Below are 25,533 nucleotides of genomic sequence, written 5' to 3' on the forward strand. Positions count from 1 at the left end.
ATAGAATGTTGACGTTCGATGGAAGATTCGGTTGTCAAAAACACGACACTGCACCGCAGACCACAACGTCCCATGGACGCGATCGACCGCGTGGCAAAACATATATATTGCAACGCGAGGGCTGGGAGTGCAGTAGAATAGACTGCTACCGACGCAGATACCGACGCAGATACCGACGCAGTTACCGACGCAGATATCGGCTCTGGCGTCGTCTGAACGAGTACATCGAGGTGGAGAACAACGCCAGGAATGACAGTCGACCGATCGATGGTCTTGGAGTCTGGTTGCGTGCGAGACGAGCACCGTGGTGCTCGAAAAGAGTTATCTTGGCGTTCCACCAGCGGGCGTCCTATTAGCTGCGCATGCTTGGCGAAGCGCTGGCGTTGGCTTGCACATGGTCGCTTTGCGTCGCATGTACGTCATCGCTTCCAAGATCAGGAATCGAATCCAGCTCTACAAGGCAGAATACCTCCTTCTCGACTATAAGAACAGCTTGACTTTGATAGCTACGCTGCTGTACCGCCATGAATCTGCTCGACGACCAAGATACAGCCAAACCCAAGAGCCAAACCAGCATCACACCAGGGGCTTTGTAGGTGTCCTCGCTCGCTCTATCCTGATCGATGCCAGTGCTTTGGGACATGGAACTGGGTTCTGACGGCTCGATACATCCAATTCATTGAATACCGGTAGCCTTGGCGCCATAAAGGGCGAGCGCAAACCATCGTGCCGTAGGAATTCCGTGGCAGCGATTGACAAAGATATTTCATTGGCTGGCGCTGACAGTTGAAAGGTCGCCTACATTCCATTTTGATTGGTTCATGCTCAAAATTGGTAGCCAATCCCCGCACGTGTCAAAAAGCGTCAGAAGTATCAGCCAATCACTGGCCGGCAAGGCCGACGATTGGCCAGCAGCCGCAGCGGACAAGCGCGCACCCTCAATGCTCAGTTTCGAATTGGTAGTCTAGTGACAAGAGCTTCCTATGATGATTCAAATTTGGAATTACCGGCTGAGCAATCAATGCGGAGAATTTGGCTGTTTCTGAGGAACACGCACGCTAGTTAGTTCTACATATAATAGTTGGTAGGGGCATATCTTTTTGTGATGATTAGCTAGATTTCTGACACCTCTTGTATGAGAGCCCGACGTGTGCTACTCGCTGTAGCGCATGCCGGGCCCGCTGAGCATAACCTTGCTATATTACGTCTGAAACAAATATGCCCACTACATGTATAGATCTATAGTAACCAAGTTCTAGGATGAGAAAAACCTATCTATCTATAACTTTCGTTCTTCCTAACTACAAATTGCGGAGTTTCTTTCTCTGAGAACTTGGACAGTACAGCTAATTCTATCAATCAAATCTACCAAATTACACAAACCGACCACGTCTCCTATGTAAAACCTAAACCCCAACGCAACACAGCATGCCCATGATGGGCCACTACACAGCCCTCTCGACGTGCCAAGGACGTCTTCGTCCACACGGGACAGTCATATTAGCTAGCACGGTGAGGGGTAGAAGTCCCTGCATTGGTTAGACGCTATCTGAGCGCATTTTGCGCTCGAGGGACTTGAGCATCCATTGGCAGACCTTGGTGAAGAGCACGTCGGGCGTGAGCTCGAACGCCGTCTCGTACGCATAGCTCGGAATCCAAACGAGCGCGTCGTGGAGGACGCGCAGAAAGACCGGCGCGCTCCGGTGCATGTACTGCTCGTACCCGCGCTCCTTCCACTGGTCGAGCTTGGAGACATAACTCGACGACTTGCGCAAAACCGGCTGGCGCGGCTTGCGCTGCTCAATGCCGAGGCCGTACCCAATGCCGGCCGAGCCCGCGACGTGGGCGCCGTCGCGGATGAAGCCGAGCAGCACGAGCTGCGTGTGGATCTCGTCCATCGCGCGCAGCGCGCACCCGCGCAGGCTCGCGAGCGGAAACGGCAGCAGCATCGGCGACAGAAACGGGTGGACTTGGAGGTAGTGGACCTGCGTGTACTCGGGAATGCGCCGCAGCTCGACGCCGGCCTGCTTGCACTTGCGCCGAAGGCCCGAGATGAAGTCCTCGACGACCGACCCGCTGCACGCAAGCCAGCGCACGTCGACGTGGTATGTCGACCCGACGTCGTGCACTTGGTCGAGGAGGAGCATGAGCCACTCGCTTCGGCAGTCGACGCCCAAGCGCGCCGACGTGCTGCAGTTGACGCGGTAGTAGTCGCGGGCGGTCGACTTTTTCGGCGCGCCCGGTTCGTTCGATGCCGCTTTCAACGCGTCGGTCGACGTCCGCAGCGTCACGTTCACAACGACCTTGCCGACTTTGGACTGGAAAAAGTCGAGCACCTTTTGAAACTTGGCAAAGTACGCGGCTTCGTCGACGGTCGTCGCAATGCCAATCGGCGGTACGATGACGAAGCGGATGCGTCGGCACTTGGAGCTGTCGGGCATCGTGTCCACATACCCAGAGAGGAGGTTGTCGGTGGTATTCCAGTTGTCGTGGGGATACGGGAGTTCGTAGAACGCTTGTTGCTCCTTCTGGAACGACTTGGTGAGGCCGTTGTAGAGCGAGTACTGGTACACGACGGGTTCGTTGGACGCAGCGTACGTCTTGGGTCGCTTAAAGTAGCACTTGACGTCCACGGTTTGCTGCTGCTCATCATAGTTGAGGACGTGGATGCGGTGGCCCATCGAGAGGCGGTAAACCGTCGGCACGGCGTCTATCTTGACGTCGTCGTCGGGCAGCGTCACGAGCTGGTAGTCGCACGAGAGCCGCTGGCACACCATCTCGACGAGGAGTTGGTGCGTGCTCAAGCTCGAACTGTTCTCGAGCAGCATGAGCGTATAGAACGACTCGGTGTAGCTCGTATGGAGCTCGTTCGGCGCCGGGTAGTAGTCGGTTGTGAGCGGCAGCACCGCGGGGTTGACGAGCGACTTCCAATTCGGACCCGAGATCCAGTGCTCCGACTGACTCCACGGAAAGATGTGGCTCCAGCGCCGCCGGTTCGAGGTCAGCCGCGTCGAGCACTCGTTGAGCTGGAACGGATTCATGTGCGTCGGCGCACTCACGCGGACAGGCTTGCTGGTAATGGGCGACGACGATGGGAGCTCGGACGACGAGATGCGGCTGCGGGGACTCACGAGAAAGTCCGTCATGCTCCGGTGCTTCATCATGCTCATGCTCGAGTCCATCGACGTGCCAAGGTCAAAAGACGACACATTCGGTTGTAACGACTCGGTCGGGCTCCCGTCCATGAGCGGGCTCCGCGGGCCAAAGTCCGGTGTCTTCGGGAAGCTCCGGCTGAGCGACGTGGCCGCGCTTCGGTTGGGCGTCGCGCCGCTGTTGTGGCGCTGGAGGTTGTGCATGCTCGTGATTCGCCGCGCAAAGGACGGTGTCATCATCGGCGGCAGTCCCGGGCTCGCTTGCAGAGTGTCCATGTAGACGATCGACGGGCGCTTCCCGTACGGTACCGGCTTGGGCGCCATCATGTCGCTCAAGTCGAACACCGTGTCGTCGTACTCGGCGAGCAGATCGCGCGTCGACATGTGCGGCTGGAGCCACCACTCGTGCATGTGAGCAGGCGCCTTCTCGATGCTCCACGACGCCGGCGGCGTATGGAGACGCGTGAGTTGCGATAAGATCGCGCCGCGGGTCGGTGCGCGCGGCGACGGCAGCGACGGCGCCAAGAGCTTGCGCAGCGCGACGGGAAAGACCATGCACGCTTCGGGCGCGATGATGTCAAACATGCGCGAGGCCGGGAGCGCGTGGAACGCTTCGTTTTGCGCGTCGAGACAGGCGCAGCGCAGCAAGCTCTTCTTCGCCGCGCCGCACGTGCAGTCAAAGTCGAGGAAGCTCACGTTGATCCAATGAGGCACGTTGTACGTCGACGCATCCATCGTCGGCGCTGGCGTTTGCATCGTCGGCGAGAGCGGCGCGAGCGGAATGCTCTGGTCCTCCGCGACGCAAAACAGCGGCGAGCTCGTGACGGTCGGCAAGTCTTTGGCGCATTTTTTCTGCCAAATAAAGAGTGGCACCGGGTGCATCGGTGGCTTTGTGAGCGAGATCATGTCCATGCCGACACCCGTGTCCATCATGCGCTGCTTGGTGATCTGCGCGAGGCGCTGCCGAACCTACACATGGATGAGCATGCCATATCGTGCCCATAACGCTTGCCTTGTACACGCTGCAGCCGGCCGTGATCATGACGATGCCCTGGCCGGCGCGGTACAGGTCGCGGTCCATGTAGTGTTTGTCAAAGATGTTGAGCGTCACGTTGATGGCTTCGAGCATGTTGCCGTCGATCGCGCGCGCTGGCACGCCATGAGGCAGCTCGGTCCACTGCACCGCTACCCATGTGTTATCCGATCAGGATGCGCTGGAAGACCCGCAGTGTACCAAAGGCGGGCGCGTTCGTCACCGGGTCGTCGACGCGTCGGACGTCGTATGTGGCGAGCTGCGTGTCTTGCGGGAGCCGCCACCGGTGCTGCTGCGCATACGTAGCAAACTCGTGCTTGAGGACCTTGAAGAGCTGGGACCAGTCCGGGCCCGTGTAGTCTTGCACGATCACATTGTAGAAATCTTCGTAATACCGGCCGTCGCAGTCGACGTTGATCGATGGACCGTGCCCATGCGCCATGTGGGCGGCCGCCACGCCCGGTCCAAAGCCTTGCGATTGGCACTCGTTCACAAAGGCGTACGCCGTCGGGTCGTAGTCGTTGGGAAATTGGTCCTTATCGTAGTAGCTCCGCGAGAACATGAGGACGGTCACCGAGTGGCTCACCGACGTCTCCTGCCACTTGGCGACAAGGCCCTACATCGCAAACTCAAGCCATCGGTCGAGAAGACGGACGACATACCCGGACGAGGCGGTTCACGAGCTTCTCAAAGTACATTTCGCCGTCGTCGTCAAAGTCCCACATCTCGCGGCTCATGTGGATGAGCCAAAAGATGCGCGAGGACTTGGAGCGGAGGATCAGCTTGGTGTGGCTGGCCATGACACCGCAGAGCACTGTCTTCTCGTTCGCCAAGAGCATCTCGGCCTATGCACGGTCGGATATGGGCGCCATGTTACCCACACAGCGAGACGACGGGACCTGCGCGCGCGTGCCCAAGGTCTCGTACATCTTGCCCGCGTACATGCAACGCCCGATCATGGCTACCTACGAGACGCGCGTCATGGCCTCGCGTGTCGCTCACGAACGCGCCTTGTAGCGCCAGATGTCGGCGCGGGACATGAACTGGTCCTTGAACGAGAGCTCGATAAAGTCGACGGTCGCGTCCGTGGGCTCGATTTTCTACATTTTCTACATGGACACAGGTAGAGAGGCTAGAGCTAGTACCTGCACGACGACCTCGTGGTATGTGTCGAGCTGGAACTGCGCCGCAATGTCCTTCAAGATGCTTATCTACGAGGATGCATGAGCGCATTCGAGGAGACGGCGAGGCTTCAACTTGAAATTTGCCGCGGATCGGCGCGAGCGACCGGATCTGCATGACGAGTCGCGGGTGCTCGCGGTCGGGCTGCGAGATCTCCCAGAGGTCATGCACCTACATGCAGCCCTATGCGCCTGTGGTAGCAGCACCTTGTCGACGCACCTTGGCATCCGGGAAGGCTTCCGGGTTGATCACGAGCTCTTCCCCCGTACCATACTCGGGCCCATGGACCGTGAGCTTGTACGACGCTTGCAGTCGCTTCGTGCTCCGTTGCGAGCTGCTCTGACGACGCGACGCCTTCATCGTTGCGGCGGGGGATCTTGCGGTCTGGTCTCCTGGCCCCACCGGAGAACACGACCTTCAACCGGACCCAGCTGGTCCTAATATCCGTACAGCAACCTCCAAGTTGGTTCCGCGCTGGCGCCGACCCGACCCTCGTCGTGCTGCTACTGCGCAGGTCCAGGCCCTCGAGCGCAAACCGCCCGTGACGGTCGCCTTGATGGAAGCACCGTCGTCTCGCCATCGCAATGAAAGGCTGACGTGCCCAGGTGCAATGACCCCGCGGGACAAGCCGAGCATGCCCACAACGCTCTGCGCGTCGTCTCTACTTCCATGCTATATCGACGTACGACGACTCGCCGATGCCAGCTGCATCACAGTTGTGCAGACAAAGAGCCTCTTCTTGCCTCGGTCTTTCTGCACAAGCATTCTCGGCACCTGTACCGCAACCTGCACGTCCTGCGCGATCGCTTTCACCGCGGATTCCATGTCCATGTACAGCGCGTCGCTGCTCTAGAGGGGCGTCGAGCTCGAAGGCGCGCACTTTGCGCAGATGCTCTCGTCGTAGCTACTCGTCGTACTAGCGGCGTACGCTTGGGCAACGGCAACCGACTTCTGTCGAGCAGCATGCGTCTTCGACAGGCAGCTCTTGGTGCCTCATGGCCGCTGCGCCAGTGCGCCATTGGCTTCTTGGGTGTCCTCTTAGCGCTCAAGGTCCTCTTGATGGTTGATGGTCGAATGAGAGTGCGAGACGTCGGTGGTTCTGCACGCGTTGTCGCCTGTGCGCACGTACTGCCCACCAAATGTCTACCACCTTGCGGGAGTCGTCGAGCTTCGGTACTTGCATTTCGCGGTACCGACGTCGTCGCTCCTCATCTATTACCTCTCGGGGGCTCTTGCTGGTAGACTTTTGAGTCATGGAGGAGGTGGCGGCAGGCTGTGGGCTGCTGTCCGACGTGGCACCTCAAGGCCGCGCCTCCATTGGGTGACTGCATCAGCCGTATATACAATGACCGGCGCATGGAGGCGGCCGACGCTGCCTAGTACGTTCGACGTCTCCATGAAGTTGAGCGGCGTCTCCGATAAAACTCAATTGCACGGATGCGATGGGTTTTTTAGTGCGGTTTTGTTGATTTTGAGTTTTGAAAACCAACCATGAGCACGACCGATGGGACCGATGGAGGCGCCGCGGGTCATGGCGCGCTGCTGGCGGCGAGCGCGCCGGACGCGATCGTGCAAGTTGACAAGAACATGCTGAGTCGACTGCTGTATCCGAACCCCGTCTGCCTCTTGAGCGTCCAGAGCGGCGACGACGACGCTTCTCGCCGCCGGAACGTCATGACCATCACGTGGCTCACGCCCATCAACAACCACGTGCGAGAACGAAGAAATGAGGCATACTACCGCGCTATCCTAGGGCAAGTTTATCTGCTCCATGAACTGCAAGCGCCACACCGCGACCTTGGTCCACGCACCGGGCCAGTACTTTGGTAGTACAATCATGAACGACGATCGTCTCACGTCGCGATGCAGTGCTCAACGTGCCGACCAAGGCGCACGAGGCAACGATCCTGGCCATCGGCGGCTGCTCGGGCGCCGACGTGGACAAGTTTGAGACGCTCCAGTTGGCGACGTGCCCGCCGGGATGGGCTCCGCTCCGGCCGCTCAAGCGCAAGCACGGGATGTCCAAGAAGGACTTGCGCGACGCTGACGTGTACGACGCCGCCTCGGGCTGCGTGGCGCTGGTACGCATCGTCGTCGTATAAGGTGTGCATCCATGTCCAACGTTAGGTCGACTGCATCGCGCACATTGTGTGTCGGGTCGACGCGGTCCTCGAGACCGACGGCCACAACCTCTTGACGTGCACGCAGGTCGCCGCGTGGGCCAAGGCCGCGTACTGGAACGGAAAGCACTTTGCGCCGCAGTCGCGAGACCTCATGCCGTACTTGACCTTTCTCGGCACCAAAGTGTTTGCATGCGTCACACCAACATTTGAGGATTAAGAAAGGAAAGCGCCTAGAAAAACTTAAGCCCTTGTGGCGGCGGCCGCCAAAGAAGCCCTTGTGGCCCTTGAAACCCTTGAAACCCTTGTGCCCCTTGAAGCCTTTATGGCCCTTGAAGCCCTTGTTCTTGTACTTGTAGTGCTTCACCTTGTGGCCGCCGTACATGACGCCCGGCTGCGCCACATACATGGGCTGCGCGGGCTGCTGGTACATGCCTTGGGGCGCGGTCGCCGTCTGGAAGAGCTGGCGGCCTTGGTTCGCGTAGTACTGCTGCTGCGGCGGGTACTGCTGCGGCGCGTACTGAGGCGCATATTGCTGCGGCGGGTATCCGGGCTGCGCACCGTACGGCTGCTGCGGCGGGTACCCCGGCTGCTGCGGCGGGTAGCCGGGTTGTTGCGGCGGGTAACCAGGCTGCTGCGGCGGGTAGCCGGGTTGCGCGCCGTACTGCTGCTGGGGCTGGCCGGGGTACTGCTGCTGCTGGCCGGGGTACTGCGGCTGACCGGGATGGGGCTGTTGGTACATCGAAGACAAAGGAAATCTATGTTTTCCCCCTTGATGTGACTGCATAAAACGTGGGTACATAGGTTTTATGCAAACCAGCACGTTTTATTCAATGAGGCCGCGTTCGGCAGTAAAGTCGCGCTTTAGCCTTTACATACCCACAGCATGATGACGTGGACTGCGACTTGCATAGATGTTGCAGGCGCAGCGAGGGGTTGGAGGGTGTATCCCGTGGACGATGCTGGGTGCATCGCAGCATACCTACATTCCAGGAAGACCTTGCCCGTAAAACGCAGTTTAACTTTGTTTACCCTTCACATTAAACGCGGTGATGGAAGGCCAATTTGAAGTTGGTATCCGGCACGGCCGAATTCCCGCAAACGGAAATGTGGTCAGCTGTGCCATGTACGACGACGACGGGAGAGTCCACATGTCGTCATCGCTTGGCTAGCTACGTGGCCTGCTTACCGGTACTGCGCCACCGAGCAGATCCATCTTAGAGCACGCCGAAGTACATTTTCAGTCTTGACTGTTTACATAGAGTTTAGAAGAATTTGAAGCCCTTGCCCCGGCCGTAGTAGCCGCCGCGGCCCTTGAAGCCCTTGTAGCCGCCGCCCATGAAGCCGCCGCCCATGAAGCCGCCGCCACCCATGTAGCCGCCGCCGCCGCCGTAGTAGACACCAGGTTGCGACACATACATGGGCTGTGGCGCCATCATCACAGGTTGCTGGTAGACAGGCTGCTGGTAGACAGGCTGCTGGTACACGACGGGCGGCGCCGTAGCGGCCTGGAAGAGCTGCTGGCCTTGCTGCGCATAGTACTGTTGCTGGGGCGGGTACTGCTGCGGGGCGTACTGCTGCGGAGGGTACTGCTGAGGAGGGTACTGCTGCGGCGGGTACTGCTGCGGCGGGTAACCAGGCTGCTGCGGGTACTGCTGACCGGGGTACGGCGCTCCGGGCGGTGGCTGCTGGTACATACCTCCTTGCCACGAGCGAAATCGAAAAGTGGTCGGTTATTTTTGGAGTTTAACGTGGGTACATGGGTTTTATGCCATAAGGCGCCGCAAAGGTACGACGGGAGCGCAATGCAAATGCCACCATACGAAGACAATGAGCTCGCCGAAGATTGTGCCGGAATGAGCAGCCCGAAGGACGATAAATGTGCTCCAACGGCCATAGAAGCGCCTTCATTAGTGCTTCCTGCGCTTTATGATTGGGTGCACCGAAGCTTCTGCTTCTTTCATGGGTGACCAAACGAGATCAGACCAGACTCTATTTCACAATTGACGCCACGTCACGAGCGTCCTCGCTGAGCGGTCGACCAGCTAGGCTCGTCCATGGCTTGCTTGGTCCAAGTTCTTATTCCGATTTGGAATTTCAGTCGACCTGTTTGTTGTGTTAAGGCTGACAGTCTGGACCGTCGGCAAACATTCTGTATTAGAAACACTGTTTCAAACAGAATATATCTGTGGCCACAGCCGAATCTATTTACCTCAAAACGTACGTGGAGAACACGTAGTGATCCATAGCTACACCCGCCGACGCGCCTACTCACTGGTGGCTTAAACTCTATGAGTAAGGAAACTAACGCCCTACCTGACAAGTAGGGTTCCAAAGAATTTATTTCTTTGGCAATTTATGTGGGACCCATGGAACGGTTTTTGCGACCCACCCCCTACTTTGGGGTGGGGGCGAGAGCCGGTCCCCTCCAAATCGCAACCCATGTCAACTAGGAAACTAGATCTGTAGTCATTTTACTATCTCTTTATGAGCGCTTGAGCGCGAGCTGGAGGAGCGTCTTCATGCCGCGCAGCCAGTCCTTGTGCGCCGCCCAGTCGGACGTCGCAAGGCCCGTGTGGATGTGCAAAGCGCTCCGAATGTCGCTGCGTCCGATGGCACCGACCATGTCGTGGAGGCTCTTGACGACGCTCGGGCTCAGCTCGGCCACATTGAGCTTGGTAAACATGAGGTCCTTGGCCTTCTGGCCCTCGACAAGCATCTTTTGCTCCGCCTATATGTGTCCACGCATGAGACGCGTCGCATGAACATTGGTTGCCATACCGGGTTGAGCGAGGCGCCCTCCAGTCGGGCGACCAAGCCATTGAACGTCTCGACGATGATCAAGTCTTCGGCCGAGACGCTGTCCGTGCAGCCGAGCGGGCCGTGGCGCCGAGAAGCCCTTCTTCTCATCTTCGGTCGGCGACATGATGGCGCTCGTCGCGTTGCCGTACTTGCGGATGAGGTCCTTGTTGCCAACGCTGCTCACAAAGCCGTCCGTCTTGTGGCGGTTGATGTCGACGGGCGCTGTCACGATGCGCGACGACGTGACCGGTACCGACGACTGCGACGCCGTCCCAAACGTCTGCGCCGGTGCGTACGCTTGTGGCGCGCCGGGGTATGCGGCAGCCGGCGGTGCAGCAGGCGCTCCGTACGAGGCACCCGATCGGAATTGACCGACCGGCGCGGCAGCAGGCGGCTGCGACGGCGTGTTGAACCCTTGGCCAGGCTTGGGGTAGCCGCTGTTGGAGCCAGGACCGTAGGTCGCAGCAGGCTTCGGGCGACCACTGTTAGACCCAGGACCATACGTTGCAGTAGGGTTGGGGTAACCGGTGTTCGAGCCCGGGCCGTACGCACTCGTTTGCTGGCCAGCGTACGTCTGGTAGCCCGGTTGAGCCGGCGCGGGAGGCGCCACAGCAGGGTTCGGGTATCCAGCCGCGGGAGGGTACCCAGCCCCTTGAGCCGCAGCGTAGCCAGGGGTCGCACCCGGGTACGCTGGTGCAGGCGCATTGTACGCCTGGTTGGGGTACGGCGCGGGCACAGGCGTCGGGTACGTGTTGGCCGCAGGTGTCGCATGGGCCGCCGGGGGCGCCTGATAGGCGTTGGCGGCAGCGGGCGGCGCATAGGCGTTGCTGGGAGCTGCATAGGACTTGTTGGCGGCAGGCGCAGCATACTGCGTGTTGCGTGCGGGCGCCTGGCGCTGCTGTGGTTGCTGCTGCTGCTGGGGCGCGACGGGCTGGGCAGCGGCAGCATCCGCAAACGGGAACGGCGGGGCACGGACTCCGGGAATCGGCGCCGCATGGAAGACGCGGTCGCGGATGATCGCACAGCTCAAGTCCGTAAACTTGGCGTACCGGGCCGCAATATCAAGGCGGCCTTGCGACGCCATCTAAGATGCATTATATCAGTCAACCCTCGACCAATGCGTCACGTACGAGCGAGGCGTATGCAGCAAACTGCTCGGCAATCGCCGGGCTCAGATCTTGGTCCGGGTTGGCCGTCGCTTGCGCAAAGATCGAAATCTTCTCGATGAGATCTTGGAGCACCGAAACCGGGTCGCGCGTCTTGGCCTGGACGGCGGCCTCCTTGACCCACGCCGAGTAAATCTTCTCGACGTTCACCGAGCACATGTAGCAGAGCGTCGCCGACGCGCTGTCACCCGCGGCCTCGAGCTTGGCCGCGAGGCGGTCGCAGAGCGGCGCAAACTCATCGCTCTTGGCGTACGTTGTGAGAATCGCAAGCGTCTCGGTCCAGAGCTCCGGCTCCGAGTCGTCGACGAGCGAGCCGAGGTCGCTCTTGAGCATCGCGTTGACGATCTTCATGAACGGCCGCGCCTGGGCCGCCGCGATGCAGGCCTCCTGCGCCACGTTCCAAAGGTCGGCGCCGCCTTGGCACGCGAGCAAGAGTGCGTCGGCAAACTGGTGGTTTTGGAGGCAGACCTCGACGGCCGACGCAAAGTCGCCGACAAGGAGCGAGCGCTTGATGACATCTTCCGACGCCTCCGTGTACTGCGGCAGCGAGACAGGGGAGAGACGGGCACTCGTGTCTTTGGGCGCCGCCGCTGGAAGGTCCGCGCTGAGGCTCTCGGTGGAGAGGCTACCGGCGGCAAAGATGTCCTCGGCGGACGCCGATGCCGGGGCCGCCGCGATCGGCGCGGGCTCGGCCGTCTTGCCCAAGTACTTGTCCGCATCCGCCTTGATCGTGGCCGCGTCGTAGCCCAAATGGTAGAGCAGATGCTGGCGCGCGTCGTCTTCAAAGAGCACCTTCATGAAGCTCCAGACGTCGGCGTCCGAGGGCGACGACGCAATCTTCTTGTCGCAGTGCCCCTTAAAGTCCTTCCCGGCAAGCGCTTGCTCCAAGAGATCGGCCGCCTGCACCGTCGCAGGGTCCGTCACGATCTTGTGAATGTGCACCGGACGGTACTCCTTGACTTGCTGGTACTGCGACTGCGCCGGGTTGGGGTATGGCGTCACGACCGTGAGCTTGCCGCCAAAGCCAAAGGTCGCCGAGGCCGGGCGCTGCAGCCACTTGGGCGCACGCGTCGACGGACCGCCGCTGCCCGCGAGGCCCCATACTTGGACCTTGCCGTCAAACGTGCAGGCGGACGCCACCGCGGGGATCTTGGGCGACCACTGAACATTGAAGCGGCGCTGGCCACCGCCGCCACCGGCGAAAAACTGACCGGGACCACCGACCGGAGCGGCCGGCGAGTTGGACGGAAACTCAAACATCGGCTGGCCCGAGAAGAGGTCCCAGAGCAACGTGCGGTTGTCCTTGGCCGTCGAGAGGACGAGGCCCGGGTCATTCGGACACCACGAGATCGAGAGGATGCCCGCCGTGTGGCCGTGCAACTCGGCGAGGGGCGTCGACGTCGAGCTGCGCAGATCCCAGAGCCGCAGGACCGGGCGCTGGTCGTCGCTGGACGCTGTGATGATGTGCATGCCCTCGCTCGGGTTCCAGGCGATCGCCGAGACGGCGCCGCGCTGCGGGTCCTTGAGTTCGCACCACGGCTTCTTCTGCTTGAGATCCCAGATCGTCACGGTACCATTCTGCGAGCCCGCGGCGAGGATGTACGACACTTGCGAGTTCCATGCGACGCTACGCAGCGCGATGAGTCGGATCGATCTCGACCACGTTGCATGTACCAAGTGATTTCGTTGCCAGGCTGCGCGACATAGCTGGGCCCACCCGGCGTAAAGACCTGCGGCGGCGCGTTGAGCTTGTCGACGCTCATAATAAAGACTTCGCCGTCCCTGCACACAAACACGAGGCATGAGTCACAGCGTCCACCGCGTTCGATTGGACGTACGCGCCACCCGAGGCCAGCAAGTGCGAGCTGTCTCTGTGCGGGTTGAACTGGAGCGCGTTGACAGGGCCCTTGTGACGGGCGACCTTGCCCACTTCGGCCGCGGCCTGCGTCGCCGGGTTGCTCATCTTGCTCGGGTCCCAAATGCTCACGGTGCCGTCGGCCATACCGCCAGCGAGGAGGCCCAATTCGCACGTGCTCTGATGCTTGAGGACATCAGCCCACGACATGGTCATGAAGCGCGACGACGTCTTGATGCTGCCCAATTGCACGGGCAATGGCGACACGTCGGCAAAGTCCATAGAGAAGAGCTGGAGCTCGCCGCCATAGTTGTCGAAGCCGACGCCGACGCCGTCCTTGGATCCAAGGGCCATGAGGTTGGATCTGTGCTTCATCGGGCTCCATGCCACCGTCGCATGGGCGTTCACTTCCTTGAGGAGCGACATTGCGGTCGGGCGAAAATGAGGTTTTGCCTTGGACACGTGCGTCGCACATGGGCGGCTGCTATTTGTTTTAAATTTCACATCATTTTATTCCAACACAGACATACAAATCCCCCTCGTTAATGCATTTAATTACGCGAGAATATATCGAATACTGACTGCAGCAACGAGCGGTTGCCCATAAAAATAAGCGTTGCGGACGTTCATTGGTCAAAATCCAAGGTCGATTCAATCCATTCGGCCAATCATAAGCTGCTTCGTCAATCCATCCACGGCATCGATGATTCGCCAAAAAACAATCTTTTATGCCAATCAACATCCTGCTCGGTATCCGGACTGTCGGTAACGAAGAGAGTGCGCATTTGGAAGCCGCATTACTACGTCCTGCAATTATCCGGATAGTCGGCGTAACGAACAGAAGCAGTCAGTGGCGACAATGCACCGGTTCATTGCCGTCTTGGCGGCTCACCGAGCGTTAAACTCATCTCTGGGCGAGCTGATGAGGAGACGATGGTACCAGTTGGCTGTCCATGTGGTATCGACATCGCGACGGCCCGAGACAGCACCCGTCCGATCTTTTGCCGTCGAGGTCAACTTCAACGACCTTGGGTCGCCAACGGGGTCATTTGTTTGCCGACTTTTGGTAACTTGGTGTTTGTATGCAAAAACTTCGATCGATCGAAGTTGCCGCGCCGATCACGCGAATGGGCGTCGCTGATTGGCTCATTTCTGTCCAGCAACCAGATGCAGAAGTGGCGCGCGTAGAATAGGAGCGGTTGCAGCGTTTCGCCGCAAATCAGGGGCGGGGATTTCTTGCCCGGATTTCCGCGAGGTTTTATTTTCGCTTTTTCGGCCCGGAAGAGAGCATGGCGACGCCCGGCGTCATCAGCAAGCAAGGCGCCAAGGGCGAGGAGAGCGAGACCATGCCCATCAACGTCGGGGACATGGTCTGGGTCCCTGGCCACGACGCGGTTTGGGAGCTCGCGTCCGTCATGGCCATCGGCGGGCTCAAGGTGACCGTGCGCAACCACCACCACAAGGTCGCGCAGGTCGACCGCGGCCTCGCGCTGCCCCAGAACCCGCGCGTGACGGACGACATGACTGCGCTCTACTACATCCACGAGCCCGGTGTTTTGCACAACCTCTCGGAGCGCTCGAAGCTCGACAACCAGCGACCGTACACGTTTATGGCCAACGTGCTCATTGCGGTCAACCCGCTGCGCCCGCTGGCGGACCCGCGCGTCTCGGAGATCGTCAACAACACGAGTTGCCCGCCGCACCCGTACGCGATCGCAGAAATGGCCTACCAGCAAATGGTCTACAACTCGACGCGCGAGATGCCAACGAACCAGTCCGTTGTCATTTCTGGCGAGGTACACTGCGATCATGATGGCACATGACTCATGCGTATGTAGTCGGGTGCCGGTAAGACCGAGTCGTCCAAGATCGTGCTCAAGCACTTGACGACGCGTGGTGTCTTTGGCAAGAAGACGAACGCGGCCGAGGTTGAGACGTTCGTCAACAAGCGCCACGAGAACACCAACTCGCTCGACAACCGCCTCATTGAGCAGAACCCGATCCTCGAAGCCTTTGGCAACGCCAAGACGCTCCGCAACCACAACTCGAGTCGTTTCGGCAAGTTTATGAAGCTCCAGTTCACGTCGGACGGCCTCTTCAAGCTCGCGGGTGCGTTCGTCGAGACGTACTTGCTCGAAAAGTCGCGCCTCGTGTACCAAGTCGATGGCGAGCGCAACTTTCACATCTTTTACCAGCTCCTCGCCGGCGCGTCGCCCGACCAGAAGCGCGACTTCCAGCTCACGCGCCCCGACGACTACCACTACCTCAACCAGAGCAACTGCTACACGGCCGAGGACACGGACGACAAGGCCAACTACGCGCATGTCGTCAACGGTCTCTCGTGCGTCGGCCTTCCGGACGCCAAGCAAAACACGATCTTTTCGGTCGTCGCGGGTCTCTTGCACATGGGTAACATTGAGTTTGACGAAGAGGACACGCCGGAAGGCGAGGCTGCGATCGTGCAGTCGGCGGACGCGACCAAGGCGCTTGCGCTCTCGGCCAAGCTCCTCGGCGTCGACGACAAGGCGCTGCTCAAGGTCATCACCGAGCGCGAGATCGTCACGCGCAACGAGCTTTTATCGCGCGCCGCAACGCGCAGAACGCCGTGTATGCGCGTGACGCGATCGCCAAGTCGGTCTACGGGCGTCTCTTTGACTGGATCATCCAGCAAGTCAACAAGTCGCTCGGCCAGGACCCGGCGCCCTTGCCGTACATTGGCGTGCTCGATATCTTTGGGTTCGAGTCGTTCCAGCGCAACGACTTCGAGCAGCTCTTGATCAACTACACGAACGAAGTGCTCCAGACGACGTTCAACAACCAAGTCTTTATCGCGGAAATGGAGCTCTACAAGCGCGAAGGCATCTCGGTCGGCAAGATTGACTGGCCGGACAACCGCGAGTGCGTCGAGCTCATTGCGGGCAAGCCGTCCGGTATCCTCCAGCTCCTCGACAACGAAGCCGCGAACCCCAAGCCGACGGACGCCAAGTTTCTCGCGATGCTGCACCGCACGCACGACAAGAACGCGTTCTTCCCGCGCCCGCACCCAAAGGACATGCAAGAGATGTTTATCGTGCGCCACTTTGCCGGCTGCGTCTCGTATACGGTCGGCGCGTTCATCGACAAGAACAACGACACGATCCCCAAGGACATGGCCGACCTCTTTCTGAGCTCGTCGATGCCCGAGGTGCGCGAGCTCTTTGACGAGGAGGCGAACGAGGTCGTCAAGCCCGGGAAGAAGAAGCTGCTCAAGAGCGTCGCCGCCAAGTTTTCCAAGCAGATGCAGGAGCTCGTCGACACGCTCGACGCGACGCGCTGCAACTTTATCCGGTGCATCAAGCCCAACGCGCTCATGCGCATGGGCCTCTTCGACCCGCGCTACGTGGTCGGCCAGCTGCGGTGCCAAGGTATCATGCAAACCGCCCAAGTGCTCAAGGTCGGTCTCCCGACCCGCGTCGCGTACTCGGAGCTCGTGAACGCGTACAAGAAGTTTATGCCGCCGGACGCGCAGCGCCTCTTTGCGAACCAGAGCGACGCGACGCTCATCACGGCGATCCTCTGGGCGTTCCAAGTGCCCATGGAATCGTACAAGCTCGGTATCACCAAGCTCTTCTTCAAGGCCGGCAAGATTGCGATCCTCGACTCGATCCTCAAGATCAACTGGGCCGTCGATGGCCCGCACATTGTGGGCCGCATGAAGCTCTGGCTCGCGCGCCGCCGGTGGCGCGTCGCTCTTGCCAAGGTGCTCGCGCAGCTCGAGCTGCGCCGTCTCTTGCGCAAGATCCAGTTCCGCAAGGACAGCGTGCGCAAGATTCAGATTTGGTGGCGCGGCTTCAACGTGCGCCACCAGTTCCTCAAGCAGAAGGCGTCGGCGATCCTGATCCAGGCGCACTTTGAGGTGACAAGGGCCGCCAGAACTACAAGGCCAAGAAGCTCGAGATGATTGCACTCGCCAACGCCCGAGCTGCAGAGAGCCGTCGCCAGGCCGAAGAAGCCAAGCGCCAGCAGGAAGCCGCACAACGGGCAGCCGAGGAGGCGCGCCGCGCTGCTGACGCGGCGTTGCGCGAAGCCGAGCTCCGGGCCGTGGCCGAAGAGGAGCGCCGCCGCATGGAAGACGACGCCAAGCGTGCCGAAGCCGAGGCAATTTCGCTTGCTCGCGCCGCCGAAGCCGCCGTGCGTGAAGCCGAGGCGGCTGCGGCCGAGGCCGCGGCTGCTGTCGAGCAGGAGCGCCAGGCCGAGCGCCGCGCGATGCAAGAAGCCCACGACCTCGAGCAGCGCATGATCCGCGAGCGCGAAGAGGCCAACAAGCGCAAGGAGCAGGCGCTACTGGATGCGGCCGCCCTCAGCGCGAGCCTTCTCGGCGGTCTCGCGACGGTCAACGCGATGTCGTCGACGCAGGGCTGCAACGTCAACGTGGTCGACATCCCGGACAACATTTCGGACGAGAACAAGGAGCAGCTCAAGCAGCTCAACGAGCTCCTCTTGAGCGGTGCGATCGACCAGTCGGAGTACGAGGAGCTTGTCCCGTTCCTCTTGGAGCCGCCGCAGCCGCCGCAGGGTCCGGTCATGACGCCGGAGGAAGCCGAGTCGCTCCAGCGCCTCTACTCGGCGCAGGCGGCCGGTATCCAGATCCGGTGCCCGGCCTGCGGGTCGTCCAACAACACGGCCAACGGCAACAACTGCATGGAGTGCGGCTCGATGCTCACGGCCGCGAGTGGTCCGCGCTCGAGCGCGGCCGACCACCGGTACTATGGCTACCGCACGCGGTCCATGTCGACGCTGGCGCTCTCGCAGCCGCCGGGCACGTTTAGCATGGAAGGCACGCGCATTTTGATCCACGACGGCTACTTCCAGTGCGGCCTCCATGGCACGCAGATGCTCCAGGACGAAAACTATGCCGAGTACACGGTGTACGTGTTGCGCTGCGGGTGGCAGCCGAAGGACGCGCCGCAGCCCACGTACTGGCTCGTCTCGCACCGCTTTAGCGTCTTTGAGAAGCTGCACAAGGACCTCAAGCACAAGATCCCGCCGACCGTCGGATCGCTCCCGCTCTTCCCGAAGAAGCACCGTCTCGGCGGCGTCTTTGCGGGCCGCACGGGCAACTCGAACGAAATCGTCGAGGAGCGCAAGGCCGGCCTCGAGCGCTACATGAAGGAAGTGCTCGACTTGTGTGCTCGCCTCCCCAACACGCTTGCCGTGCCGGAGCTCGACCGGTTCCTCAACCTCTCGCGCCAGGTGCAGCAGATCCAGCGCCAGAACGCGACGGTCATGTCGTCGGGTATGTCGGGCGAATACCTCGACTCGCCGACCAACTCGAACGTCGTTGGCGCCGAGGCCCTCGCGGCCCGCGAGCGCGCGCGCCTCCCGACAGAGCTCCCGACGCCGCTGGACGAAGAGGAGCTCATGCAAACCGAGCAAGCGGTCGCTGTGCTCTTGGGTGCGATCCGCAGCGCCCAGGGCGACCTGCGGCGCAACTCGGAGGTGCAGCATTTGCTCAAGGTCTGCGTGCAGCTCCAGCCGCGTCTGCAAATGTCGGCCAACCTCGACAACCCGTTTGCCAACGTCGAGCTCATCCCGCGCGCGATGCAGTGCCAAGAAGACTTGGAGATGACCATTGGATTGTACAATGACTCGTTGCTCGCCGTCACGGAAACCTACACCATCTCGGGTGCACCCGCGCCGCCCGCGCCGTTTGTGCCGGGCCAAACCAACTCGTACCAACGGTCGTACGGGTACTAAGCCCTATGCATCCATCGTGCTCGTGTCTACGTTTTTAATATACGCATGTAGCCACTCTCTCGTCCCCATGTAATACTAGGTAGTTTAGCAGAAGAATCCCATCTTGGCGAGTTAACGCCATCGCTGAGGACACTAGGGTTGGGGTCATGCTACGATGTACGGTGCATTGAGCCCAAGGGATTCTTAACTCAACAGCTGATGGACCCTTGGTCGGCAGCAACGTCGTCGGAGACTGCCAAGGCGGTTCGGCTGGGAATCGGGTGTTCTAACCTCCCTCTTCTTCAGGCCGTGAGAAGAAGGCGATTGTGTGGTACAAACACGGGTTTTATAATAATGGCGGGAGATACATATATATATGCTACGAGCATGGGCGCCATCTACGGGCTCTGGGCGGCTTCGTCCTGCTCTGTCTTGCGGAGGACCTCGAGCTGTGGTGTCGCCGGCGCCGGCGCGTTGACGCCGCGGAGCGTCGCCGTGTCGACTGCGTCGTACATCTTGGCGATGATGCTCATGATCCACTGGTTGGCGCGCGTCTTGCGGTTCGTGGCCGTCGCGCTCGGAATTGCTGTCAAGTCGACGACCTCCTCGTCGTTCTCGACCGTCGATCGGAACTTGACAAAGACGCGGCAGCGCGCCGACGAGTCGGTGACGCGCTCAAACGACAGCCTACTTCTCCATGACTACCGATGATCGCATCTTGCATGTCGTACCAGCCTGCGATCGAGAGGTCGCCGTGCTCGATCGGGTTGTTGAGAGGGAACGTCGAGTCTTCGGCGATCGTGCGGAAGGTAATGACAACGCGCGAGTCCTCGACGAAGCGGCGTTGGAGCATATTGAGCGTCAGCGGCTGGTTGGGGCCAATGCCGTCTTCAATGAGGATGCGGGTGTAGCACGTGTTGACGTCGATGACCTCGAGGCTCTGCATAGACATATCGTAAAGAGTCTGCTGGCGACGTGCGATGGGGTCGTACCGACGTCTTGCGAGGCAGATTGCCCGTCGACATGCGCGTAAACGACTCCCAGCCCGACTGCGCCACGACGGCAAAGGGACACGGCCACATGCGATGGCGCACGAGGTCGACGGACGAGTCGCCGAGGAAGATCTTGGTCTTCTCTTCGATCGTGTGGCCAATGTACGAGTGCAAGTAGGACAGCGCGACGTCGAGCTGCCGGTGCATTTGACCGCTGATCCAGCGATACCCTTGGGCTCGCGTATGGTCGCACCCGATGAGCGTGTTCATCACGAACGGTTCGTTCTCGAGCAGCTAGAGACGAGAGAGTGAGTGACCTCGCGCGCTTGCCTGGGTGATGCTACCAGCGGATTGTTGAGCACAGAGCTGTCGACGAGAATGCGTTTGTAGTACATTTGGATGAGGCCTCGGTGCGACGTGGTCGAGGCCGTCAAGAGCTCTTTCTCCTCGACGGCCTCTTCGCGGCGGCGCTTCTCGGACTTGGTGGCCTCCTTCCACTTTTCAATGTTGCGCAAGGTCTCTTCCGGGTCCATGTGGGTCGTCGCCTTGCGGCGCGCGGCCCGCGCCTGGAGCACCCGGAGCTTGTGTTCCATGGCCTCGGCCATCTTGCGCAGGTCGGCGTGCTCACACTGCTTGCGCTGGCGGTGGCGAATGTTGTTGATGCGGTGGCGATCGAGGCGCTTCCGCTCCTGGAGGTGCTTGGTCATGCCCTCTTCGTCGGCCGACTCGAGGTAGTAGTGCAGCATCGAGACGTCGTCAGCGCTAAAGGCCACGGGCGTCGCCTCGAGGTCCTTTGCATGGACCTGCGTCGGCTCTGGCACGTCGTCGTCGTCGTCGCCGTCGAGTGGGTCCTCGTGGTGCAGGAGCTGCTGGCTCGACTCGTGCTTCATCGTTATCATGGTAAATTTCTGGAGTTAGTCTTGCGCTCCTGACTCTCTTCATACAAACACCAAGATGTTTCGGCACGTAACTCCTCCGCAAAAAAGGACAAAAATGTCGAACACGAAGCCGATGCCTTGTCGGAGGTTGGCGCTGCGATTGGCTGTTTTTTGAATTTCAGCCAATCCCATGCGCGCGAATGCGACTTTTTCGCAAATGGATGGGCGAGAGGCAACAGACGCACATTGGATTGGCTGAAATTCCAATCACGTGCACCCATTGATGTGCAACCGTCCACAAGAAAGGCCGGAAGCATGACACAAACAGCTTCATTTATATATGGAGCTGTGGCGACTATGCACCAGCGCCAACAGTTGAAGCCACGATGTTTGTCCTTCTTGGTCGCCAGATTCGTCCGAAGACTTCCGCCGATCATACCCACTAACCCGTCCACTATACTAGGAGTTGTATGTCACGCGATCGGCGCTACATAAGCTACGTGACTGACCACATCCTCCTTGCGCAAGCTAGAAGCACGCCATTTTCAGGCACGACGTGCTGCAGCGCCGGTCTGCCACAGCAGCATCTCGATGTTGTGTCACGGTAGACGGTTTGATGTAGCCGCAAGCGCATGAGAACGATAGCTGATGCAAGGAACATGCAGCACAGGCGCAAGAAGGTTGCGTGAGCTTCGCGTCAAGCACGCGCGGTGCCGACTCATAACGGCACTTGAATTCTCTTCCTATCGCGCTCCGATTGGCCAGCCCGTTAGGCTCCACTCAAGTGCGGTAGACTCCCCACAAGTGCGATATGGTCCGCGCAAGTCCGCAGTCGCCGGGTGCGCGCCATTTATGTAATATCGCAGGTCCTGCGAGAGCGTATGCTTTAGATGGGCCAATCCGAGTGCACGCTCATATTTTGACCAATGAAACGCGAGATGCGCGTCGATTGGTTGAAATAATATTTGGTTCCCAGGCTTCGTCATCCGGCGGGGTTCCCAGCCAACCAACCGGTAACGAAGCCAGGGTTTCATCCTGCGGTGGCTCACTCTCTTTCTTTGGCATTATAGCTGCAAAAGTTTAATCAGGATGACCAACTTGCACTACACGCACCCCCGTAACTACGGCAAGGACTCGCGCCACTGCCGCACGTGCGCCACGACCCGTGGTCTCATCAGCAAGTACGGCCTGAACATGTGCCGCCGCTGCTTCCGTGAACGCGCCACGCAGATTGGCTTCATCAAGGTACGACCGATGACCGCGTCGGCGCTGAAAGGCTCATGACCTCTGCTCTTGTAGTACCGGTAAATTAGCACCATGGCCTCGCGCGCCCGGATTTGTTGGAGAGACAAGGCCGCCGCGCGATGCGCAGCTTCCGACTTCGGTGCTGTGGAAAGAAAGGGACATCCATACCAAAGTGGCGTCGTGACCGCTGTTGTCTGGATTTAACACGTTCGTGGTAACATGGTCATTGCGCTATACTCGTGCGTCTCGGTGCTGGCCTCGTCTGCAGCGCAGCTTGTAGGGCAGTCTCTTCTACCTGCCGCGCGCCGGTTGTTACGCATGCACGCTCTCGCTTTGTCTATAGCAAGCGCTGTGCAGGCCTGTAGCGCGAGTGTAGCATGGAAGTGCACGGCGAGACCATGCGCCGAGCTCATGCGCCGCCCTGGCGCTGGTGGTCCATGGTGTTGGAACTCCTCGTATCCGGATTCTTTCGACAGGCCGCAGCCAAATCTTTCAGGAATGGATTTCGAGCCGGAGTATGCCCTCCTGCGCGCAGCGACGGAGCGCGCGTGGGCAATCGAGAAGCGGCTTGGCGTGTCCATGCTCGACTACCACATGGACGACCACCGGCGCATGGATTGGCGGACCATGGACATCCCGCGCGACGTCGCATCGCGCATTGCGCACATCGCGACCAAGCTCCGGCACGATCCGAGCATGGAGATTGCAGCCCCCAAGCCGCTGCGTCGGAAACCTGCCGTGAAGCCCAAAGCACCTGTAGTCGCGACAGTGGTCGTACCGCCACGGGCCGCGCCCAAGCCCGAGGTTCCAGTGCCCACCGTGCCGGCCCGTGTCATCCAACCCGCGAACGAAGCTCGTGCGACGGCCCTTCGAAAAGAGATCCGCGACGCCCGGGCACAAAAGGAAAACGAGGCGGCCAAGAAGAAGACACTGCCGAAGCGCGTCCTCAAGCAAGAGCCGCCATCGCTCGCAGCGGCGCCACGGAGCATCGACCCACTGCCTGTGGCGCAGCTCACAACACCGCCCCGTCCTCCATTGGTCACTCCTCCACGACCCGCCTCGCCACCGCTCGCTTCACCTGCTCCTCTCGCTGCATCGCAGCGCACAGTAGTGTCTGAGGCGCCCCCGCAGCCTTATATACCGTTGGACGAAAAGCAGGTTCCAGACGCATCGTCTGCCTCGGCACCGTCGTCGCCAGTGCGTGCGCATCTGCCACCAAGGCGCGTTGCACCGCCCGAAGTCCCGTCTGCGATTGGCAAGCAAGTGCGTTTCCTCGTGTGCGTTGCTAGCACGCGACGATAGGATTGTGGTAGGTGCTCTCGGACCGCCGGACGATGCCATCGGCGACGTTTGGCTTTCCTGGCGACGTTGTGTATGGCGGGCCTCGCTCCGGTCCGTCCATGACGCTGCTTCGGCGGCTCTTTAACGACCTCGACAGCGACCGCGACGGGTACCTCAATGCGCTCGAGGTTTCGGTCGCGCTGCACCGCCTCCGCATCACGCTGCACCCGACGCGCATCACGCTCTTCTTCGAGCAAGCGGCGCAGCTCGCGCACTCGTCGCGGCGCCTCATCGACTTCCGGCAGTTTGCCGCGTTCGTTTTGGCCGCGCACGAACACCCGGCGCGAGACATGATTGCGGTGGCGCCCCGAAAGCAGCCACCGCCACCGATATCAACCACCGCACCGATTGTCGTTGCGGATACGACGGGCGATGCGCCACCGATGCAGGTCGTCGAGGCGTCGGTCACCGACTACGTGGTGAACCGCATCGTTGAGTCGCTACAAAGCGAGATGCCGTCCGAGGTCGCCGAGAGCCTGGACGAGAACGTAGGCTTCTAGACGATGTATGTCTTCGCGATTGATGGTGTATGCTGGGCTAGGTACTGCGGGAGCTCACGCGGCAGCTGCTTGCAGACCACAGTCGGTCCGCAGCGGACGTGAATGACTTTGAGCCAAGCCAGCTGACTGCGCCACCAGAAATCCACGAGCTCGAGCCGGACGACGATAGAAACATGCTCGACTTGGTCAAGACCCTCGTTCAAAACGAGTTGCGTCGTGAAGTAGTTTCGACCCCGCCAACGACGATACCGCCGCCGCCAATCGCGGCAAAGGAAGTCGCGGACATGGCGACCGACACCACCGACTTGGCTTCCCCCGAGCCGCCATCGCCGGTCGTCGAAGACAAGGAAGTACAAGTGGTAGTTGACGAAGTAGAGGCGACACCAGCGCCGTCTTGGACGTTGGCGGACCTTCCAGGGAAAACACTCCTCGGAAAGCTCCTCCACGCATCGCCCGACCAGCGCGCGTCGATTGCGCAGCAACGCACGGAAGAGCGTACGCCCCTCATGACGACGCTTCGGGCGCTTCGTATGCAGCGCTTGCGGCGAACCGCTGTGCCAGCTCCCCTCGCAACCACTCCGATCGTGTTGGCGCCGTCACGGACGGTGTTGGAGATGCCGCCGCCACCCGCGCCACCGATGTCTCCAGTAGAAGCGTCGTACCTGGCTTGGGCTCGCCAAGAGCCGGAGATTGTGCCCGTGGCCTCCAAGCTCTACACCGTGCCGATCGAGCGCGAGGTGGCCGCGAGTCTCGCATCGCTCTCTCGGTACCCATGTCTCGATACCTTGATACTTACTATGTCGGGTTTGTAGATCATCCGAGGTTAGCGCTAGCTGGAGCAGTGAGAGCCAATGCAACGGCAACCTTGACGACGGTGTGTCCGAAGGCGAGCTCGTGGAACCAAACACGCTGAGCGACGGTGAGATACTTGACGACCCGCTGGTGCGAGCTACGTTCTACCACACGCAAAAGCTCTCGCTGCAGCGCAAGAAAGAGCGTCGGCGCCTGTCGCCATCGTCGTCCATCGAAAGCGGCGAGCTCTTCCACCAGGTAGGCAGACTGTCTTCTCGTCTTCTCACGCCAAGGATTCTGTGAACTAGCGGGATATCTTTCCCAACCCCTGCGACAGCCCGCGCAGCGAGAGCTCGGCACCACACAGCCGTGCCTCATCGTCATCATCGTCGTCGTCGTCCAAGGGCTCCTTCACTGGGTCCATTCGCGCCACGTCTTCCACGGGCAGCTTTGAATCGGGCCAATGTGTGCCCTGAAAATGACACTCGCGGGGCTCTGTATTATTGGTAGAGCAAGACCTTGGGCATCTTCTTCGTTCGGGTGCAATGGCCCGTCCAGCAAAAACAGACATGGCCAAATCAACGGGTTGAATGCACTGCACCAACCTAGCGACGCATGGCTTTGGTGTAACCGCATGATGCTACGCTGCCAAACTCCAAACATCAGTCGTGACGTGGTGGACCTCACACAAGTGCACCATTAGCACGCAATGCTCTTGTCGGATGCATGTGTCAAGGACGTGCCCGGCGGCGTCGGGCCA

The 25,533-nt window shown here is 60.3% G+C and overlaps 9 protein-coding genes across 9 annotated transcripts; 4 read left to right on the forward strand and 5 right to left on the reverse strand.

The window, feature by feature from the left end:
* Positions 1–1,488: 1,488 nt before the first annotated feature.
* On the reverse strand, positions 1,489–5,738 carry SPRG_11629 (hypothetical protein). The gene is made up of 9 exons (XM_012350577.1): positions 5,587–5,738; positions 5,443–5,538; positions 5,331–5,396; positions 5,196–5,285; positions 5,085–5,150; positions 4,848–5,030; positions 4,387–4,801; positions 4,165–4,337; positions 1,489–4,121 (listed from the first exon to the last, which is right to left on the reverse strand). Exons 1-9 carry the CDS (start codon positions 5,725–5,727, stop codon positions 1,539–1,541), a joined length of 3,813 nt encoding a protein of 1,270 aa, XP_012205967.1. The 5' UTR covers positions 5,728–5,738; the 3' UTR covers positions 1,489–1,538.
* A 1,107-nt stretch (positions 5,739–6,845) lies between these two features.
* On the forward strand, positions 6,846–7,707 carry SPRG_11630 (hypothetical protein; the record flags this gene model as incomplete). The annotated part of the gene is made up of 4 exons (XM_012350578.1): positions 6,846–7,077; positions 7,121–7,193; positions 7,237–7,448; positions 7,495–7,707. Exons 1-4 carry the CDS (start codon positions 6,859–6,861, stop codon positions 7,705–7,707), a joined length of 717 nt encoding a protein of 238 aa, XP_012205968.1. The 5' UTR covers positions 6,846–6,858.
* SPRG_11631 (hypothetical protein) lies at positions 7,675–8,229 on the reverse strand (the record flags this gene model as incomplete). Its single annotated transcript, XM_012350579.1, has 2 exons — positions 7,675–7,764; positions 7,841–8,229. The coding sequence occupies 2 exons, from the start codon at positions 8,227–8,229 to the stop codon at positions 7,731–7,733; spliced, it is 423 nt and encodes a 140-aa protein (XP_012205969.1). The 3' UTR covers positions 7,675–7,730.
* Positions 8,230–8,722: 493 nt separating this feature from the next.
* On the reverse strand, positions 8,723–9,201 carry SPRG_11632 (hypothetical protein). Its single transcript, XM_012350580.1, has one exon. The coding sequence runs from the start codon at positions 9,182–9,184 to the stop codon at positions 8,753–8,755; it is 432 nt and encodes a 143-aa protein (XP_012205970.1). The 5' UTR covers positions 9,185–9,201; the 3' UTR covers positions 8,723–8,752.
* A 749-nt stretch (positions 9,202–9,950) lies between these two features.
* On the reverse strand, positions 9,951–13,741 carry SPRG_11633 (hypothetical protein). Its single transcript, XM_012350581.1, has 5 exons — positions 13,294–13,741; positions 13,130–13,237; positions 11,420–13,082; positions 10,269–11,373; positions 9,951–10,218 (listed from the first exon to the last, which is right to left on the reverse strand). Exons 1-5 carry the CDS (start codon positions 13,734–13,736, stop codon positions 9,965–9,967), a joined length of 3,573 nt encoding a protein of 1,190 aa, XP_012205971.1. The 5' UTR covers positions 13,737–13,741; the 3' UTR covers positions 9,951–9,964.
* An 858-nt stretch (positions 13,742–14,599) lies between these two features.
* On the forward strand, positions 14,600–19,157 carry SPRG_11634 (hypothetical protein; the record flags this gene model as incomplete). The annotated part of the gene is made up of 4 exons (XM_012350582.1): positions 14,600–15,106; positions 15,149–15,868; positions 15,910–17,205; positions 17,232–19,157. The coding sequence occupies 4 exons, from the start codon at positions 14,600–14,602 to the stop codon at positions 19,044–19,046; spliced, it is 4,338 nt and encodes a 1,445-aa protein (XP_012205972.1). The 3' UTR covers positions 19,047–19,157.
* A 194-nt stretch (positions 19,158–19,351) lies between these two features.
* Positions 19,352–20,965, reverse strand: SPRG_11635 (hypothetical protein). The gene is made up of 4 exons (XM_012350583.1): positions 20,362–20,965; positions 20,018–20,311; positions 19,757–19,965; positions 19,352–19,712 (listed from the first exon to the last, which is right to left on the reverse strand). Exons 1-4 carry the CDS (start codon positions 20,914–20,916, stop codon positions 19,424–19,426), a joined length of 1,347 nt encoding a protein of 448 aa, XP_012205973.1. The 5' UTR covers positions 20,917–20,965; the 3' UTR covers positions 19,352–19,423.
* A 951-nt stretch (positions 20,966–21,916) lies between these two features.
* SPRG_11636 (40S ribosomal protein S29) lies at positions 21,917–22,376 on the forward strand. Its single transcript, XM_012350584.1, has 2 exons — positions 21,917–22,140; positions 22,195–22,376. The coding sequence occupies exons 1-2, from the start codon at positions 21,985–21,987 to the stop codon at positions 22,201–22,203; spliced, it is 165 nt and encodes a 54-aa protein (XP_012205974.1). The 5' UTR covers positions 21,917–21,984; the 3' UTR covers positions 22,204–22,376.
* Positions 22,377–22,638: 262 nt separating this feature from the next.
* SPRG_11637 (hypothetical protein) lies at positions 22,639–25,262 on the forward strand (the record flags this gene model as incomplete). The annotated part of the gene is made up of 6 exons (XM_012350585.1): positions 22,639–23,167; positions 23,306–23,403; positions 23,454–23,969; positions 24,023–24,747; positions 24,794–25,031; positions 25,082–25,262. 6 exons carry the CDS (start codon positions 22,639–22,641, stop codon positions 25,247–25,249), a joined length of 2,274 nt encoding a protein of 757 aa, XP_012205975.1. The 3' UTR covers positions 25,250–25,262.
* Between the last annotated feature and the right edge of the window lie 271 nt (positions 25,263–25,533).

Source organism: Saprolegnia parasitica, assembly GCF_000151545.1.
Source record: "Saprolegnia parasitica CBS 223.65 unplaced genomic scaffold supercont2.67, whole genome shotgun sequence".
NCBI classification, from domain to species: domain Eukaryota; phylum Oomycota; class Saprolegniomycetes; order Saprolegniales; family Saprolegniaceae; genus Saprolegnia; species Saprolegnia parasitica.

Excerpts from the sequence above, each read along its gene's own strand:
- SPRG_11629 (XM_012350577.1), bottom strand. The coding sequence starts at position 5,727 with ATGAAGGCGTCGCGTCGTCAGAGCAGCTCGCAACGGAGCACGAAGCGA. Across the intron at positions 4,802-4,847 it reads TCGTGAACCGCCTCGTCCGG|GGCCTTGTCGCCAAGTGGCA; the intron begins GTATGTCGTCCG and ends TTTGCGATGTAG. Across the intron at positions 4,338-4,386 it reads GACGAACGCGCCCGCCTTTG|CGGTGCAGTGGACCGAGCTG; the intron begins GTACACTGCGGG and ends ACACATGGGTAG.
- SPRG_11635 (XM_012350583.1), bottom strand. The coding sequence starts at position 20,916 with ATGATAACGATGAAGCACGAGTCGAGCCAGCAGCTCCTGCACCACGAG. Across the intron at positions 19,966-20,017 it reads ATCTGCCTCGCAAGACGTCG|AGCCTCGAGGTCATCGACGT; the intron begins GTACGACCCCAT and ends ATGTCTATGCAG. Across the intron at positions 19,713-19,756 it reads GACCTCTCGATCGCAGGCTG|GCTGTCGTTTGAGCGCGTCA; the intron begins GTACGACATGCA and ends ATGGAGAAGTAG.
- SPRG_11633 (XM_012350581.1), bottom strand. The coding sequence starts at position 13,736 with ATGTCGCTCCTCAAGGAAGTGAACGCCCATGCGACGGTGGCATGGAGC. Across the intron at positions 13,083-13,129 it reads CCTGGCAACGAAATCACTTG|CGTCGCATGGAACTCGCAAG; the intron begins GTACATGCAACG and ends CGCGCTGCGTAG. Across the intron at positions 10,219-10,268 it reads AGGGCGCCTCGCTCAACCCG|GCGGAGCAAAAGATGCTTGT; the intron begins GTATGGCAACCA and ends GGACACATATAG.
- SPRG_11632 (XM_012350580.1), bottom strand. The coding sequence starts at position 9,184 with ATGTACCAGCAGCCACCGCCCGGAGCGCCGTACCCCGGTCAGCAGTAC.
- SPRG_11636 (XM_012350584.1), top strand. The coding sequence starts at position 21,985 with ATGACCAACTTGCACTACACGCACCCCCGTAACTACGGCAAGGACTCG.